The sequence below is a fragment of the Leguminivora glycinivorella genome, chromosome 1, assembly GCF_023078275.1.
Source record: "Leguminivora glycinivorella isolate SPB_JAAS2020 chromosome 1, LegGlyc_1.1, whole genome shotgun sequence".
Taxonomy (NCBI): Eukaryota; Metazoa; Arthropoda; class Insecta; order Lepidoptera; family Tortricidae; genus Leguminivora; species Leguminivora glycinivorella.
The window spans coordinates 15,374,779-15,394,930 of record NC_062971.1 but is presented as its reverse complement, the minus strand read 5'-3'; the positions used below and the strand labels follow the sequence as shown (position 1 = coordinate 15,394,930).

Genomic DNA, 20,152 nt, shown 5'->3' with positions numbered 1-20,152 from the left:
AAGTGGGTTAACCTAGTGATGAAGATGTTTTACCACCTGTGGAACTACTGGAAGCAGTGATAAACGCGTTTTTTGCGTTGTACTTTCCTCGATATAGTGATGGGAAAAGTTTTGTGTTACACACGAGTGCAAATGTATTTTACTTCTCGTGTATTGAAAAACTCACAAGCTCTATTTTCGAATCACTCGCTTCGCTCGTGGTTCAACTATAGAATCCTTTCGCTTGCTCGTTTTCAATTCCACACTCGGCGTTAAAATCCAACTTTGCACTCTTGTATAACAAATAACTATTGTGCTTTGACTGCCAATATCGAGACAAATTATGCTTTAAGCGCGTAGACAAATGGTCAATCTTTCACGCTCACGCTCCTTGGTGTATCGTACCTAGTTAGTTCTCTTTATCGCTCTTGTGTATTAGTGCCACAGAAAGTGAGTTAATTCACACTCATTACCGATCAGCATTTTATCTACGTGCCCTTGTTGATTCCCCAACGCGGCAATCGATTCTGCTACGACACCGAAACGCTTTGTGTCTTTGTCAAAAATTATCTTAGCATTTTAGACTCTAATATACACTCGTCGTATTTAGGGTTCCGTACCAAAAAGGTACAAAAGGAACCCTTAGGCAGCGTTCCCACTTATACGTCGCGTGTCTCGGGGCGCGCAACGGGCGTCCGCGCCACGCCGCTTCAGTGTAATTCAAAAAACGTCTCCTCAGTACATTTTGTATAGGAAAGACGTAAGACGCGCCCCAGGTGGCGTGGCGGCGGCGGGGCGCGCGCCGCGCCGCTTGGCGGCGCGCCTTACGTCCTTCCTATACAAAATGTACTCTGAATTACACTCAGGTGGCGTGGCGCGGACGCCCTGTATTTGCCTTATGGTGCGACTCTGTCCGTCTGTTTGTGTGTATTTTAATAACAATAATTATTATTTAATATTTACAATCAATTTCATTGATAATCCTTATACAAACTTACTGTTTTTATTTTAAGAACTAAAAAAGTATTTAAGTACAACAATAAACATTTTTGGTGGTAAAATGCAATGTATTAATCCATATTAAACTTGCTTACATTCTTGATCATTAATGTTAACATTAATTTTATAGTTAGTTTAAAAAATGCTCCTGATAAAGGTTATGCCATATAAATTATCTGCTCTGTTACAAGGAAAATAACTACTGATAAAAATCATAGCACCTCATTACAATCAGGCAAACCATAAAACGGATGTCCACAATCCACATAATCAGGACCACCTAATTCTTAACATCATCAACAACGTCTAGAAACATTTCATAGTGTTTACCTGTCTGTACCTACGATTACCACCAGTTTGACACCTTAATAGACATAACATTATGCGCGAGCGTGTACGTAACTTAGGGCCCTTTTACACAGTTCGAGAAAATTGGCATGCGAGCTTTGCTTGGTGTCAGATTACATTCCCTTTGATTCATATTAGTGCTATCGAGATTAAGTTATGAAAATAACAACAAATAAGTTAATTTGATACAAGGCAGTCATAGTAGAGCCTCTGTTTTCTAGTCACTTTTGACACCCAGAATACAGTACCTAGTAGTTTTTGAGTACAATATAATATTTAGCAATAATAATACCGACCACATCTCTTTTAAGCTTATACGAGTATTTACTATCCTTACAATATAAAAAATAAATATTTACAACAATTTACACGTCAAATTGCAGACTAGATACTACATATAAATTATCCTTCTCCCTTTATTATATGATATTTGTCATGGATATAACATATTTCTATGTTCTGCTATTTTATAATAAGCTATCTTTAAAAAAATAAACTAACATTATTTTTGTAAAATAAATAAATATAGGTTTATCCTAAATTAAAGATTCCTTTTATTTACACTATATTTCAAATAAAAATAATAAATATAATGCAATCCATAATATAGGGTAAAAACATTATATTATTTACAATGCCATGATTTTACTTTTTCTTCTTTAACAGGTTTTTTACTCAAGTAAGGCTTGTACTTCATTTTTATATATTATGTACTAAGTTACATATCGTCCATATGTAAAAAATAAATATCGTCACTACTTTTAAAAAATCTCGTATCTCACGCTGCTCCTCAAAATTAAAACGCAGTAAGTCTATATGCATTCCATACATACTTACTACAATTTTCTTTTCATTGACAGACGAAGATACAAGTTTTTTTAAAAGTAGTGACGATATGGCACAGGGATCTGCGTATATTATTTCAAAAATGGCTTATTTTCTGCTATATTACTTGATCAGGGATAATAAATTTTGAGAATTCTATTCCATTGCCCTGAACAAAAAAAAAGTAAAGTTTTGACTCAAAATTTCCTAGACCAAATTTAAATTTTGCTAACCAATCTACATTAAAATATAAGTTTTTATTAATAATGACTGTCATGTTTTTTTAAATTGGACTCTATGTATTATGTTTATTGGTCCTAAGCAACCGTATACAAGGTGCTCGCGAGGAACCCGCATAACTTGAAAAACGCGTTTCTGAGGTAAAAAGAAAGAAAAAATGTTATATGAATTTTAAAATTTTTCGCAAAAAAAATAATTTTTTTTTGTTTTTTTTTTTTACTTTTTTGGACGTATTTTCACATAAAAAAAATTTTTATCCATAAAGTTGGCAATTAAAATGAGTTCCTTCATTTATTTTTCTAAAAACCAAATTATTTGGAAGTTTTTCTTGTCACATTTTGACATCTATCAATGACTACTGTGAGACTATGCTCCACAAATCCACAATTGCGCATCAGCGCCGTTAAGAAACCTTTTCTACTGAGTAACAATACGGAAATGTTTTTTTTTAAATTGGCAATAACTCTGAAACTAGACGAAATCTAGAAAAGTTTATATGACATTTTAGTCTTAAAATGTGACCAAGAATATGCCGTTAAAGTTATATGGATTCCTCGCGAGCACCTTGTATAATTGTTGAAAAAATATACACACTTTCATTAATCAATGATAAAAATAATAAAGGCAGATAGGTTGCGACGTCTAGCAACAACATAAATTGCCAAAAGATAGCCAGCACAGATTCAAACATTTGCACCATAGTCAACATTTGCTGTTGTCGCCTGCACAGTGACAATGCTCAATCACTCAATTGGTGTTGCTGCGAGCTGTGCAAAGCATTTAATCTCTCAACCTACTGAAGGTTGGATAATTTGTTTATGTCCTTTACTCCACTAATAGTCACATTTCGTTAATTGTTAATAAATGGAAATTCACTATCACTCTCTTCATCTGAAGATCCGTCGTAACTGGATGGAGGCGTGTCCAGCTGCGGCAGGCCGAGGTCTAGGTACTCCTGGTTAGCAGTCACTGTAAGGATCTTGTCCAAGTATTCTACCAGCTCTGCGAAGGACGGTCGGTCATCTGGTTTGAAGGACCAGCAGTCGCGCATCAACATGTAACTGAAATTAGAGAAAAAATCTTGAAACATTCACAATAAAGTGAGAATTAATAAGTCCGTTTTCACATTATCCGATCCGATATCGGTTGTCGGAAGGATTTCAATGGACAAATCCGTATATCGGATCGATATCGGAACGGATAATGTGAAAACGCACTAACACGAAAAGTCCTTCGTATATCCTACCGGCTGCGCCATGTATTATTTGTATGTCGTATTTACCAATTTTATCATGTCAACACCGCTTATGTAAAAAAAAAATCAGTCATCCGTCAGTTATGTTATAAAAAGCGGCATGTTTCAAAAATGTAGGCGCAAATGCTTATTACCCCATAGAACATTTATAAATCGCACCACAGAACAAGAATACAACCTTTTTCTAGTTGAGACTAGTAGAGCTTGTTTGACCGGCTATAATATCCAATAAATATTAAATTTTACTTACATTTCAAGACTACAGCATGGTGGCTTTTCCATGCGATGTCCAGCGCTCAGGTGCTGGTACATATACTGTCCTGCCACCGTGGGGTACGGTGTCCCGCCGAGAGTCATGATCTCCCATAATAGCACGCCAAATGACCACCTGTAGAACAATGAACAGAAAATTAATTAACATAGAAAATATATGTTTTACCAAAAGGAAGGGCAATGAAACTGCACAAATTTTAGTGCCACTCTTAGAAATTGAAGGGTAGAAATAAACGTAATTGTGATATTGCAGTGACACAGTTGAACCCATATTCCACAGGTGGAAAAGAGTGTTGAAATTTTTAATCCATCATCAATGTGAAAAAAAAACAGGAACCTTCAAAAATAAGGTAATTACAAACTTAACAGAAAAAGCTTTTTCGTTTTAAATAATATATTAAGCTGAACTTACACGTCAGTTTGCGTAGTAAACACCTTATGGTAAAGGGATTCCGGGGCCATCCACCGCACAGGCAACCTGCCTTCAGTCTTTTTTCTATAATAGTCGTTGCTTTGGACGTCTTTTGCGAGCCCAAAGTCTGCGATCTTGAGCACGCAGTCGTCAGAGACGAGAACGTTGCGTGCAGCTAAATCTCGATGAATGCACTGAAATACAAGAAAAATAATTATCAATAACTATGCAAGTTAAGAGTTAAAAAAAAACTACACCTAAATGGCAAATGCTTTTCGAAATGGCGATCAGTATGTGCTTGCATCTCCTATAGTTCTTAATTTCCTCCTAGATTATGGTATGTCAAGTATTTTATAAAAATAATTGTATTTGTTGTATGGGTTGCATAGGTATCTATGGGTTAAATTGTGGCGTAGGCGAGAGGCTGGCAACCTGTCACTGCAATGTCACAGTACGCTTTCTTTCAATCTTATTTGCCAAGAGTGGCACTGAAGCTTTAGTTTCATGTGTTCTGCCTACCCCTTTATGTGATACAGGCGTGATTGTATGTATGTTGTATGTATGTATGTATGTATTTGTTCCTTAAAACAATTGAATATTACTTACTCTTCTTGATGCTAAATATTCCATTCCCCTTGCCACTTGATATGAAAATGATACCAGGTCCTTTTGCGTAAGAGTTTTCTTATCTTTGAGATCTTCTGTTGGTGATTCGTACCTGTAATACGGATAAGACAAATATTTAACATCATGCTTGTTTTATTAAATTATTACTTATCTTGATTCTGATATCTGCCTCTTGTCAGTAACACACCTGTTGCCGGGCCTGTGGTTTCTCAAGAATTCCCTTAAGTTGCCATTGGGCGCGTACTCTACAATGACGTACAGCGGGCCTTCTTGAGTGCAACAACCCAGCAAGTTGATAATATTTACATGCTTTCCTATCATCTTCATCATTTCCATCTCTGACACTAACGCCATCATTTCAGCATCAGTATGCCCCTCTGTAACAATAGACAACTTGCATACAATAACTGTTTTTATTAACATGTCTTGTCAAGTTATCCACTGAAATATAATGTTACACTTATATTTTATAAATAAAGTACCTAGTTGCGTACCTTTTAACATTTTAACAGCTACCACCGAATGAACACCTGGTTTCAAAATACCAACACATTCTGCTTTTACCACTTTTCCAAATTCACCTTCTCCTAATATTTTTCCCAACGATAGTGTTTCTCTGGGAACCTCCCAGTCGATATCTACCGGCAGTTCGTACTCAGACATCACCATAGAATCGCTTGTGTTACTTTGCACCTGTTGCAGTTTCTGTTTCTCGATTTTCACCACAGGCATCAACTGGAAACGAAAACGTGATTTAATACAATATACACACATATATTCTTGGAATATTTAAATCATTCAGATAATGTTACACAAACAACGTTTTTTTTTAATTTTACTTACCAAAGCTTCTTCAGCGCTGCTAGGTGAACCATCTATCTGAGGTTTTTCTACTGTAATCTTCTTTGTCCAATGCGTCACTATGACTGCCCTCGCAGTCTCCATGGCAAGTTGCTTCTTAATCTTTTCTTGTTTGAGCTTCTTGAATATCATTACGACTATTATGGCAGCGACAAAGAACATAGCGCCAAGTACAGCCGTCAGGATATTGACGAGGAGAGTGTGCTTCCCCGCGTGTTCTGGTACTACGGGAACTGGCATCGCTAAATAAATAAGAAAAATTAAGAATTAACCAATTTTACAGTGAATACGGGCCACATCATGTACCACATCAAACATGAACTGGATCTCAAGATCAAATATATCATTCTAGACAGTCAGATCAGATATTACTGTGCGAAGTACCAACATTATAAATTAGTCTTTGGTGAGCCTTGTATGTAGTTTATACCTACATGTAACTTTTTAACTTACATTCCAAGACAGTCAGATATCCTTTAGCTGTCGCTTGTCCCAAAGTATTCTTGGCGACGCAAATATACCAACCCTGGTCTTCTTGAGTGACGTTAAATATGGTCAGCATTTCTGGTTTGTCTTCCGGATCATCACTCTGAAAAATTTATCATACAATTGGCAACCTTCCTAAAAGTTTTTTTCCAAATTATTTAACGTGCGGATAATTTATTCGTCTATTAATTTTGGTAAATGTTCTAAAAGCAAACGTATGTAACATTCTGAAGCGTTTCACACACAATACATGTCAAATACAAATTTTCTGTCTATAGCGCTTCAAACACGTTTCTCAAGTAATTCAGTACGGACTCTAGTTAAACACGGTGAATCTTTATCTCATTTCTGCATATACCATCGTTGAAGTTCAGTAAAGTTTTATAAAACCTTTAAATTAATATGGACAGTGTTATGGAATAAGCGATCAAGCGACAGTTAGTTGAAATCGAGAAAATGAGCTAGAAAGATTTGAAATTTGAATCTGTTGTTGTAAGTTCATTTATAAAGCAAAAAAGTTAATTTTGACACTGAACCTATAAAAGTGTTCATAATTTAAATTGATAAAAAAAATAACACCATACCTATTCAAGTTTCGAAGTTATTAACGTTTTTCCGCTTGATTCTTTATTGAACTAATACTGCGATGAGGTTAATTTATTTCGCCGTAGCGTACTATGAGACATATTTTGTCGCTTGATTCTTTAATGCAAATTGTTAGAGGTAAAGTGAATACTGGAATAAAATAAAATTGCATATATTTGAGTAAATAGCGCTATTGTAAATAAATGTTTTCCTCCACAATGATTAGGACTAATCCGTCTAACAATTTAGTTTTGTTCTGCAATCAACTTTTTTAATAAATGTCAAAAAAATCAGCATATATGGCAAAATTGGCATTGTAACTAATAATAATTCATTAGTACTAGCCAGGATTACACACACAAGATATTATGATATAACAAAATCTCTTGATACTTAGTTCTCATCAAGCGAAATATCCTGCAATTTCAAATATGTAACAACGAATTAAACGACACCAACAGGGCGGTTAAATCGATATTGCGTTTATAAATCATCAAAACTTTAAACCAAAACGAATTAATAACATCTTTATGGCGTTTAACTCGATTTTGCGATTTAGAATATACGCTTATTATAATTTGTAAAAGTAAATTTGGCGTTCAATTCGTTTTTACGTAACGACTTAGTACACAGGGCCATACAAATTTTAACGTGTCGCTTGATTCTACCCCTTAAAATAAGGCTGTAAGCATGATTTTTCAACAAATATAAAAAAAATATATTTTAAATTCGACGGCATATACTTATTAAATAAGGATTAATAATTAGTATTACAAACATTCGGTGTTTTATTTCTCAATTGGACGAGATGGATCATGTCTCCGGAAGCATGTTCTTTGCCTCTTCGGACTCTTAACATAGGTAACAAAAAACAAGATTACACAAATTGATGTATAACCGTATTAAGCCGTTGAAATAATAAGGAGTTGAAACCAATCTTAGTTAATAAACTCAATACGAACACAAAATTAATGGGTATAGGCATCAAATTGTGTAAAAATATTGATTACAATGTAGAGCTAAGTGATGTCTACGGTTATCCACACTTACCTATCTAAAGTTTTTTTTTGCAGTCAATAACATGCAGTTATTCAGAATATAGTTGCAAACTAACATGCGACAACTGAATACTCTCATGCTTATTTTTGAGACCCTCACCTTAATGGCAAAAAATTCATCGAAATCGGTAATGTTCTTGAACTCATTTTTGTCTTTAAAGAACAGCCAAAATACCACATGAACCAGATCGGAGAGATAATCACAACTAAACTTAGCTGTATCCCCAATCAATAAGGTTTGGTTAGTAGGTCCTTGCGTCAATACTGGTTTCGAGAACAGACGCTCTAAAATAATAAATATTTTGTGATATAAAAAATGCGGAATGCAATAAATAACTTGGTAACATGATAAAAGTATATACATAGATAGTAAAAAGATGAGCATAAATTTTCACAAATTTACAGAATTACTATTACAATTACGACAGGGATAAATAATATTAGTATTATGGAGATAAAGAGCGGGCAAAATACCACTGCGTGAATTTTGTCAAGGGATGTAAAAATATTAAAGTACTAGCGCAAAACAGAGGTTTAGGTATAGATTTTTTTTTACAGAATGTCCATTTTACTATTTAGGTTTCTATTATTTTGAAATTCACTGAACCACCACCAGTTACAGGTTATATTACAAGTGAACTTATAACTACCGGGTACCTGTATAGATAAATAGGTAAGCTGAGAGTACTCTCTTCATACACGCAAGAAAACGTGAAACTTATTAATGACATGTAAGTTTATCATATTTCCCTTAACTGTGTATGGGCGTACAGTACACTGAGCACTTATTTCTCTATGGTACCGCTAACCACATAAAACCATTCACCGGATGAGAAATAATAATATGAGAATTTAGTATGATAATGAAACGATGTAATAGTTACAATTTAAGTATTTTCCCGTTACCATTCTTATTTTGATCATGAAATAGTTTACATATGTATGTGAAACCCACTGATAAACTGACCAAATTATAAACCAGAAACCTTGGATGAATTTCTAAAAAAAAGTTACGCTACTTAGTTTTTTCTTTGTTTTTACCCAGTAACCGACATTAATGAACCACCACCAGAATCGATCGTAAAAAAGACCTGAATTTCATATCCGTTTGGTATAGTTTGGTCGTTAGGTCCAACTTCTCCGTCAACTACGGTGAAATTATCATAGGCCTTTAGCCAGTATAAGAATGGTTCCAAGTCTGATATAGGCGGGCAAGCCAGTGTTACAGTATCGTTTACCACAGCAGTTATATTTCCTGGTTGTCCTTCTTTTATGTAAGGCTTCGATGGATATCGCTCTACGGATTTAATAATATGTCACAATGTATGTTTAGTGTTTACAATTTGTCGCTAAAATGTGGTGTCTTATGTGTACACAACATTTTACTTCTTTCTTACATGTGGTAAGAAAAAAAAAACAAATTCAAAGTAGGTAATTCGATATACGAGTAAAAGAGTACTAGTAAGTACCCAAGGTGACAATAAAAACTATAATATGCATACTAAATACCAAATTTACCTTGTACTTGAAGATTAACCGTATGACTGATGCAGCCCAATTCATTGCATATGAGGCATGTGTAGTTGCCGTTGTCCGTTTTTGATAATTCTTCAAGAGACATCCACCATTTTCCGAATTTCGGTCGGAAATAAGACCGTTCTATAGAGCCGTTGTTTTTAAACCATGTTATATTAGGCATGGGATTTCCTGTAACAAATAATAGGTACCTATGCTTATTTTATACACAAACACACATTACGCATTTCTATGTATAATATGAATTTTCTGAGATGAACGTTTCGCTTTTGCCGTAATCTGTTAAACAAAGGCCTTTGTTTCTATTATTGACGGCGGCTAGCTCCCGTTTCCACAGCACGTGCTAAAGTCTCAGTGTAGTTAAAAAGCAACTATCATGATAGCAATAAGGTTCAAATTTATTAAACAGTTTGCAATATGCAGGTAACTTTTTTTGAAGATGACAAAACGTGTTATCTCCGAAAGGGCTTATTATGGATTTGAACCTTATTACTATCATGATAGTTGCTTTTTAACTACACTGAGACTATAGCACGTGCCGTTTAAACGGGAGCTAGCCGCCGTAAACAATAGACACAAAGGCCTTTGTTTAACTGATTACGGCTAAAGCGAAAAGTTCATCTCAGAAAATTCATACTATATATTGGTCATAATTTTACTCATCGGGTTGTCCTCTATTTATAAGTAGAGTCCATCCGCAAAAAATATCAAAAGGATCCCCAACAACATAACATACAGCGTTTCGAAAACCAAACATTTCCTTTGACATGATTTAAGACTTAGGATCCAATAATGGATTTATTAAGGCATCAAAATAATGTGAACCACAATTTCTTACCATCAGCAGCACATTTCAACTGAATGGAGCTCCCCGCAGGTTTCATGTCTATTTTATATAATTTAGATGGGTGTTTAAATTTGGGTGCAAACTTATTTTTTGTATTATCTATGTAACCAGCATGATCGTCCTCTTTCTTTTCATCGTCAGAATCGTTATTATTGTCATTGATCTTTGTTGCATTTCTTTTAACCGTTTTCTTTATCGTAGCAGTTTCTTCAATCGTGTTGTTCTCTACCAGTGCCGCTGCTTGGTTTTGTTCTACAATTTTCGCAGCATCGCCTTGAAATTCTGAAACATGATAATGATAATACGTATAACATCGCATAATATATGTATTCATGTTATCAATAAGGAGGGTACTTGAACCAATATAAGAACTTTATAGTTAGTTCATCAGCGTATTTTCCTCATAACATGTTTTCATTAATTTTTAATAAAGCACTTACATATCTCCTTAAGTATTAGTTCTTGGTATAAAATATTCTTTCAAGAGGGTGCAGATTCACTCTAAACTAAACACATTATCAAAGATGCTCTGGATGCATCTTCGCACTGGTCGGAATGCTTGCGAGGCAATGTTTACGCATCTGGACGCTCGTTAAAATGTCAATAAAATGTAATAATAACTAAATGCACTCTGGAAAATCGAGGTTGGGACTGACTTGAGAATGCAACCACTTTCTCTCGCTAGTTGAAAACTCGTCTATATGGTTAAGGTAAAAATAGCCACATATATGTATTCTGCGTACATGTATGTTCTGCGTATATGTTTTTATTATTATGGAATTAGTTACCTTCTATATCGTAGACATCGGCTTTGAGCTTGATAGTAACATTATATTCCTTCAAGTCGTTAGCTTCATTGATGCAAGAATATAAACCAGCGTCTTTGGCTCTAAACGATTTTATTCTCAACCTGAAAACAAAATGCATTTACTGAGGTAGTGTACTTGGCTTATTGCTTGCATAAGGCTATGGGGAGGGATTTGTTTATTAGACAGAAACCCTGAAATATGTCAGATACGCTAAGAATGCAGTTTAATTCTAGTAAGTACAAGCCCAAGTCAATAGTGTTGTCTAAACATTTCCAATCGCATTATGAATGGCTTCATAATCCAGCATATACGCATGAGCGATGGTTGTTGTTGCTCCAACTCCAGGCATGTTATGCGATGCCTCGAATAGAACTGCGTGATGTACGATCTATGCAGGCAATTCATTCTTTGGCCTACGTCAATGTCGGATAAGTCTGTTTTAAATAGAGTACTTTGGCGACTATTCAATCGTGTTTCATATATTTTTAGTTCTTAAGTTTTGTATTATTTGCATTCTGAACTGGAATATCACATGGCTTTGCCACGTAAGCTGGAGATCTGGATTCCTTACTTGAATTATGCATTCTTTTAAAATCCCTTGTCTACAGACGCCGAAATCAAAATAATGAATCTGCGTTTTTCAAATAACCTACCTATAATTATGATTTGAAACATTAAGAGTCTTTACTGCATCTGATGATTTGTAACATAATTAAAGTAATTTGTTTCTTAGACAAATAACCACTTACCACTGCCTCTGTTGTATAAATCGTCCATGGAGCTCGAGTGGTCGGCCATCTTTGTACCACTTGATGGTCTGTACCTGGCCCCGTGGCTTCGGCCCACAAGCCAGGCGGATGTTCTCGTTTGTGGAGGCTTCATAAATGGTATTTGATTCATCTGGGGACAAAAGATACTCAAATTAGTAAATTATAAATTTCTTATATATAAATAAATTATAAAAAAACATGATTGTCGTTGTTGTCATCTTAGACGACACGAACTATTATACGTTCGTGGTCGTACATGGACATCAAGAAAAAAAAGTCATAATATATGTATATTTATATCATTTTTTTTTTCTAAAATATGGTTCTTCTTTTTAGTGAAAAATATATTTATATTAATAATCATTCATATATTTACGAAATGTTTGCTGGGGAAACTCATACTTGTAATTTACTTCAAAGTACATAAGTACATCGTGTTATTTTCGCTTGCCTCTTTACCCAGGTAGCAAAGACGTAATGAGTTTAACTCGGGTTGCGGGTTAAAATAATATGCAAGCAAATTTATTGCATTCAGGTGCGTGGAGTTCTATATTCGTATGCATTTCATTCCGTTTGGTTTTAGTTGAGTTACAAACAAGGATGCATGTGTACAGTCGAGTTCACAAACATGTCTACAAAACAACATTCCAGATATATGTAAACACTACCTTATTGTCAGTTTCTTAAAGATGTGTATTTTTAGCGTATTGTAGGACTTTAGTTTGTAATAATTTCACAAATAGTAATTTTTGGCAAATGCAATCTGTCACGTTATCGGCCAATCGTTATTACAAACAATTTTGAGGTGGTCATTAATTTTAAAAAGGCGAGTGGCGTGGGTAAACGCCACTGAAAAGCTTTGTATTTTTTGATACTCAGTGGTCAAAAAAGGCGAGTGGCGTGGGTAAACGTTGCAGTTAAACAATACTTTTTCTACAACCATGCACTTAGTTTTTAATAACTTTCGTGAAATTCACACTGATTTCTGTATTTTTGACGCATAGGTTTGCTCTACCAGCGCTCACGCCAGCTCCCCAAAGCCAGCCCCCGCCGGCGTCCCGGCACCCAAGCAGTACTTATAACAGGCGTTGCCATGGTTACAGAGCCAAACAATGCTTTTTCAGGATATCACGTTACTGCGTGGGTGCCGGCCGGGGCCGGTTTTGGGGAATATACTATTATGTAGGGTTTTAAAGATCTATGCACGACCCTGTTAATGACGGATAACAGTACGGGAGTATAAAAATATGTTTGTAAACCCGATCGTAAGGTAACGGACCCAATCATGGACAGTTTAAGATAAATTTTCGCCTCTTTTTGATATTTCACTCATAAATGTAAAAATTCTACCGCTAAGCGTGTTAAATCTTGAATGTCCAATCCTTCTTTTACATTTCAAGCGTATTGCAGTATGGATACTCCTATTGGTTTCTTCATAGTTAACAAATTAAAAATAGGTGTTTTTTCTCCAATTATGGACGGCAGTTCTCCAGTAATGGATCCCCCATTATGGACAGTGAAATAAGTTTAAAATTTTACTTTTAAAGCCAACTGATACTCAATGAGTCAATATTATATACCATAAATGCAATTAGTTTGAGTTATTTTAACATAGGATTGTTTCTTGTAAATTTTGGTTTTGTAAATTGTTCCTTGTCCATCATAGGAGGTAGGCAGTTTTTCGGTTCCAGTAATGGACACTCGCAAAATAACGCCATTTCTTTATATCTTTGGAGCAACAAACTAGTATGTTTTATACCTTATCTCATGCCTAATGCAGTAAGTAAAACGCATTCAAGTTTACACCGAAGTATTATTGAATTTTTATTATTTTTTACATGAACTCAACTCTCTTAGCAACATTACTAAGAATTCGTCTTGATATTTTTTTCAGTAAACTGATGAATTTTATCTTGTCGCCAAATCCTTCAGAAATAACCGAATTAATTGAAACTTCAAAATGAAACAGCTCTACAACTCTAGTTTATGGTACATAGCCGTCAGTTTTTAGAAACTAATTTTAGATACTTATTTTTAAGGATTTGTGTTTTTTTGTCCATAATGGCATCACCGTCCATTATGGGGTATTTCACCTTACGTGTTTAAAGAAGTTATCGAATTTATTTATATCCGGCAAACAATGTGCCTACTGTATTGTTTGGTTAGGCACTAATATATTAAAAACCACTGACAAATGTAAATGATTCACCGGTTAGTTTATAATATAAGTATCTGATTCACTTTCAAATACTTACCTAAAGAATTAAAAAAAACAGGGATAAACTAACTGTAAGTAGGAGCTGTTTACAATATAGATGAAAAGTTATTTCCAATATTTCTTATCATGTTATTTTTACTACACAACCTAATCCAATCGGCCACATCAATCATGTAAAGTCTATAAATGAATTGTAGATAAGAAAACAGCATAAAGAAAATTTTAGACAAATTTAAGCTTTAGACAAATAGGTAACAATTAGAAATAGATAGTAAGTATCAGCATTTAAGTAAAGAAAATATTTTTTAAGCAAACTGCGGAGTAACAAGTGTATAAATACGGAACCCTGAAATAGTTATTTGTTATATAAGGGGGCAAAGTTGTATTTTAACGCCGAGTGTGGAATTGAAAAACGAGCAAGTGAAAGGATCCTATAGTTGAACCACGAGCCAAGCGAGTGGTTCGAGAATAGAATCCTGAACTTGCGAGTTTTTTAACACACGAGAAGTAAAATACATTTGCACCCGAGTGTAACACAAAACTTTTCCCCTCACTACAGCGAGGAAACTACAACGCAAAAAATGCGTTTATCACTGCTTCCAGTAGTTCCAAGGTGGTAAATCATCTTTATTACTAGATTCACCTACTTTTATCAATTTTAAAGCAGTTCATTTGACTGTATTCAAGGTCAAATTACTTTACCCACTAGTGGATAAAATGCGTTTTTCCCGCTGGTATTAAAGGACAAAACACGTGTTTCCGAGCTAGTGAGGGGAAAACATAATTACGTATCTTTTTTTCAAAACGAGTACTAACTACTAACCTGTTCTATCTACTGTTAATTTTAAGTAAGATTTGAAGAGAAGGGAAGCATTTGCCTTCATATTCATAATATATATGTAAAACCTTCGAGGTCATTGAGTTTAAAGTAATAAAGTTTAAGGTCTTAATTTTTGGCGACATTAAACGAAATGTACCGTGATGCACGTCGACCATGTGCGGCACGTCCAAAGTTTCTTGTTGCAACTTAATTGGCTTGAAGATATTTTACAACCGGTTGGTTAGAATAGAATACATATAACCGTACCTACTAGCCAGTAATTAATGAGCTAGAAAGATGGCACCTACAAAATTGGAAATAATGTATTATACTTGGTAAACTAAGTTATAGCTAATAATTTTCACTGGCAAAGTTTGGTAGGTATGAGCTTTCCTTTCTATCAAAAAGCTTCTATCACGAATTTCAGATTACATTCTTGGAATGTCTATTTTGCTTTTTTTTTAATTTATTAACAAAAGAAAACTTAAGTGGTAGGTACACAAATATTTTCGCCAAACTGTGGACAGTTTGTTGGCGAATAATGCGCTCTAAAATAACAAACACAAGTGCGTGATGAGTATTCCCCCATCTACTTATGTACTCGGTTCATAATGATATCAATCGCCAGTGAGTTATTCCAGCAGTATTCATTATGTTCTTCTATTCTATCAGGGGCGGCTCACTCCGCGATTCTATCGCCGCGCTACAAGTACATGACGGCGGCCGCGAGTTCGCGGCCCGTTCACTGGTGACGACCTTCACGCGGCGCAATAGAATTCAATGTCGGCTGCTCGCGTGCGGTCCGTTTGTTAATGTAGGTAAGAATTTAGAATGGCGGCATTTTGTGAACATCAAAGGAGTGAGCCTTCTGTACTTGTACTATTATATATTCTGTGATTCTATTAAAACATGTTTTTTATTTACTAATTTTCGTTTTCAATATGAATAACGCCATAATTATCTACTACAGTTTTCTTTACTCTGAAAGGGATTCTTATTTAAAATTACAGGAATACCTATATCAAATTTTAGATTCAACATGCAAGGATATATTGTAAACGTTTCGACAAAATGTTTGTGCCTTGTTTTGAAAGTGGACGCGGTTGAAACTTTAACGGGCAGCGAGATTTGTGGCCTGTGAATTATGGCTCCTGTAGGGCGGCGGGCGAATTTGCAATACCGATATCGATGCAATGATTGAAAATGTCAGTTCTACTAATTAATATAGCTCTCGCTCTGTATGGCAGAGTAAGCTAAACTTTTATTCCAAGGAAACAAAACAAAGTTTATGTACAAAAAAACATTAAAGTATTTCTGTAATGAACCGTAGCTAATTGTAATGTTCCTGGGTAGGTTACAGCAGCGGCTGGTCCATATAAGCCAATTCCCACCGGCTTGCCTAAAATTGACTACTAGTAAAGTACCTAATGTAAAGGTAGGTTTCTTTTTGCTCAGTGTTGCCTAGGAGAAATTTTCACCAGCCGCCACTGGTAGGTTATATCATTTATTAAACACGGCGATTTAAAATACAAACATCATTACGAGGCAGCAATTATCGACTCAAAGTATCGATATCAGATTGGACATCCCTATTTTCTTTTGCAAACTCCTTAAAGGTCGATTTAGTGGCTGCATGTGTCGAGCAGATGTAGGCACCCCTGGGCCCAAAAATACGAAAAAAAAGTTTGCCTTCCAAAGTCAATCAGCGTTTTCTGTGTTTTTGGAAACAATAGAGACGAGACACATGTGCGTGAGAATACGAGATTTTGATACAATGCTATTGCTTATATACTAACTAAATAGATACTATAAATAAGTATTTAATTTCCCCAAATTAAATACTTATGTATAGTATTTAATTTTATTAATAATTTAGGTGTTATTTTCCTTATTAAACTTTGCTGTGAAAACAACACTGATTGTACTGTACATCTACTTAATAATAAATGAATTGCTTGATAAAAATATTGGAAATTATTTCGTTGTTAATGACAATGTTAAAAGAAAATAATAAAGTAGAATACCAACACCCTATCTACACTACAATTTTACACTTTTCTTCCATCAATTACTTCAATTTCACAAGTTTAAAATTAATACTTTCATCGGTTTCAACATACTGATTATAATATAAACACTGTGAGACCACCAAGACAAGAGATTAGATGAATTGAAGGTCCCATTGTTCCAAACTCCATGAGGCGCCCTTTAATGGAGCCAGATTGCACGGTATACTCCGTGTAGCAATTATCGCAGAGAACAAAAAGGACTTAACATTTCAATTGTTTATTTTTTTACACAGAACATACAACGTTTGCAAAAGTGTTAATGGGGTTAATATTGGCTACAGACAGACCAGTCATATTTAATGAGTATATTACCCCACGACATTTATGGTTGGTTTGTTGTTTTTTCTCCTCAAAAAAATATACATAATTTTGTTTTGGAATCTCAACTACATACTACAACTACTTGATAAAGATACGAGCAGTATTCTAAATTGAGAGACACGCTTTTGACCTCTCTAAAATAGTATAATACAGTGCCCACTTGCCCTTATATTGAACCAAAGAGGATCGAGTATTATAGAGAGTTACTGTTGAAATAAAATGTGTAATCACAGTGCATAGACTGCCATCTCTCGACACAAGCTTAAAACTTTTGAACCTCAGTTTTGACAATTTGGCCCATATTGTTAGCTTGATATGTGTTAAAATGTCAAATATTAATATTAGCGCTATCTAGCTGAGCGTACCCCAAAGGTGTAATGCCATCTAGCCCCCGTACTTTTTTCTGTATGGTACTGAGGTACGTTTTTTTCTTAGACTTTGTTTGTCTATACGGAGTTATATATGTCTTTGATTTAACGTAGTAAGTAGGTGTTTTACTTTTACTTTATTACTATTGTGCAAAACAGATAACAATAACCATTAAAGAAATCGTAATCCTAAAAATCCAAAATGTAACGGACTGCCGAAATAACTGGAACGCATTCTTTTAAATTGTTTTTCACGTATGGCTTTTTGATTGCTTGGATCTTTGCCAAGAAGCATTATTCGCGCGGCCTTCTTTAAAAAGCCGTCTATCATAAGATTTTTTTATATAATGTTCAGCAACATAATTCTTTGAAGTAAGTATACATTTGCGTAGTAGGTACCCACCGCATCCATTAGTTTTCTTACGTCACGTCACTGCGTGTCAACTGTATCAGTTGCGTCAAATCATACCAAATAAACTCTGTTGTTTTATCCTTTATCAATATCATTTGGATAAAATTATCTTGTTTTTTTTAATATTTTAGGCATCAGAGAAAATTAAATACGTAATGTATTACTATGTACTTACAAAGGCCATGAAATTAAGGATTTCCGGCCAAGAGTTAGATAAGTAATAATTTTAGTTTTAAATGATTAAACGTGGAACTATCCCTTTTATAAACTTAATATTTTATTTTTAAAGTCGAAGTGCCTGATAATTTATTAGAGCAATATAACACTTGTGTGGTACGATAGTCACTTTGGCCATCGTTATTTGTTTTCATCATTCTATACGTACGGTCACATCACATAACATATTTTACTACTAATCTCGTATATTTATACCTATTTTCAAAATTATTGTGATTTTTTAAACTAAACAATATAGATTCTTTTATCGAAATCACATACCTACTTAGCTAATACATCATCAAACGGTGTCACATAAGTATTTGTTAATTCTTTAAAACCTGTTATCGTAATTCATATTTGCCCTATTATTAAAAATATTTACACGTTTGATTAACAAATGCGCGTTATTATTCAAAATGTCTGAAGTATTTTATTGTGTCTAGGACCGTGAGTTGTTTTGATCTAATGATTTCTTTCTTGATATCTGACGCTTTAGGACGATGCTTTCTAAATATAACTTTTTCCATTAATAATTTTTCGTCGGCCAGTTACAGTCGTAAGATGAGCGAAAAAGCAGGCACGAGCAGAAAAAGTGTACGTAATTTTTGTAATGTAGCCAAGAAATAAAAATATAGCCTCATTTAACAGTTGAAAAGCTATTTACGAGTATTTTATTCCCGATAATGTAATATGTATAACTTCCAAAATACGTAAGTCTCAAGCGCAAAGGAAGTGAGCCCACTTATTATGTAACACGCCGCGCCATACGTCTCGCGTCTTCCCTTGGACTAGGCGAAACCTCCGAATAAGGCCGGGGATTAAAATTATGATCAGGCTCCGACTGCTCCGAGCTCCGTCCCAGTGTGCGATGATGACGATTCAATTGTGATAAATTCATAGGTACCTAAGCCATGTGTAAGCAACAATTATGTTCTTAATTTTATGAGATGTATTCAAAGATGTACATGAATGCGAGTCAAATTGACATAGGCTAAGTTTTCATATTGTATAAGTAAACCTTTGTCTAAACAAAGAAACGTTTGTGATTTGTTGCAATTTTGCTTCAGCAAACGCAAGCTGATCCAATGGGATGGGATTCAAATATCATATATCGTATCTCGATCTAATATTCAACGTGTATTTAAGTTCGAATCGGGTCGTAAACATTTTATCCGTGACCTATTTTATTTTTATTTCAAATCACCGGAAACCGTTTTCAGTCAGGCATTCTATGAAATCGATTTCCCACAAATCAAACTAATTGAACGCACCCAAAAGAAACGCACGCGCACCTCTATAAATAACACAAAATGGCGCCCCTCGCGCGTGGGGGACAAAAAATACAAGGCAGAGAAAGGTATTAGCAGTTATGCTTGAACTTTAGCAATACATGTGTTTAAAATTAAGATGGGATGCCATCGACGGTTTGGGATGCAAATATGTTTCAATAATTCTGTATCTTTAGCATAGCGAGTTCATTCCGCCAAAAATCTATTTTTGGTTTAATATTTGGGTACTCAAAGTTTAAGAAGTTGGAAATTTAAATCATGCGGACACTAAAAAATAATAAAGTACTAATTAACACTTCCGCATTGTATCAAAATCGCTGCTGACACAGCTTGGTCAGACTCTAATCACATCACATAGAATTACCAATATCAACATTAATATAATTCACCTAATTTACCCCCAAGGTTAAAGTTCTTAGGGATAGCGTCTCAAATCATTTCCTGGCCACATTTTGAAAATAGACATGCGTATTTGGCATAACTACAGACCGTTACAAGCTTCGACTGCGACGGAAGCCATGTATCA

General features: G+C 34.8%; 1 protein-coding gene across 2 annotated transcripts in view; it reads right to left on the bottom strand.

The window, feature by feature from the left end:
• Positions 1 to 2,886: 2,886 nt before the first annotated feature.
• Positions 2,887 to 20,152, bottom strand: part of LOC125227705 (fibroblast growth factor receptor homolog 1-like) — a 75,320-nt gene continuing 58,054 nt past the window's right edge. The window contains exons 3-15 of one of the 2 annotated variants that reach the window (XM_048132017.1): positions 11,890 to 12,040; positions 11,120 to 11,241; positions 10,323 to 10,613; positions 9,467 to 9,655; positions 9,040 to 9,245; positions 6,273 to 6,408; positions 5,802 to 6,061; positions 5,453 to 5,693; positions 5,146 to 5,335; positions 4,938 to 5,049; positions 4,332 to 4,525; positions 3,897 to 4,034; positions 2,887 to 3,452 (exon numbers count right to left, since the gene is read on the bottom strand). In XM_048132017.1, coding sequence (XP_047987974.1) covers positions 3,242 to 3,452; positions 3,897 to 4,034; positions 4,332 to 4,525; positions 4,938 to 5,049; positions 5,146 to 5,335; positions 5,453 to 5,693; positions 5,802 to 6,061; positions 6,273 to 6,408; positions 9,040 to 9,245; positions 9,467 to 9,655; positions 10,323 to 10,613; positions 11,120 to 11,241; positions 11,890 to 12,040 — 2,441 coding nt within the window. In that variant the 3' untranslated portion in view covers positions 2,887 to 3,241. Of the gene's footprint in view, positions 3,453 to 3,896; positions 4,035 to 4,331; positions 4,526 to 4,937; positions 5,050 to 5,145; positions 5,336 to 5,452; positions 5,694 to 5,801; positions 6,062 to 6,272; positions 6,409 to 8,048; positions 8,234 to 9,039; positions 9,246 to 9,466; positions 9,656 to 10,322; positions 10,614 to 11,119; positions 11,242 to 11,889; positions 12,041 to 20,152 lie in introns of both variants that reach the window. The other variant, XM_048132020.1, reaches the window with a different exon arrangement.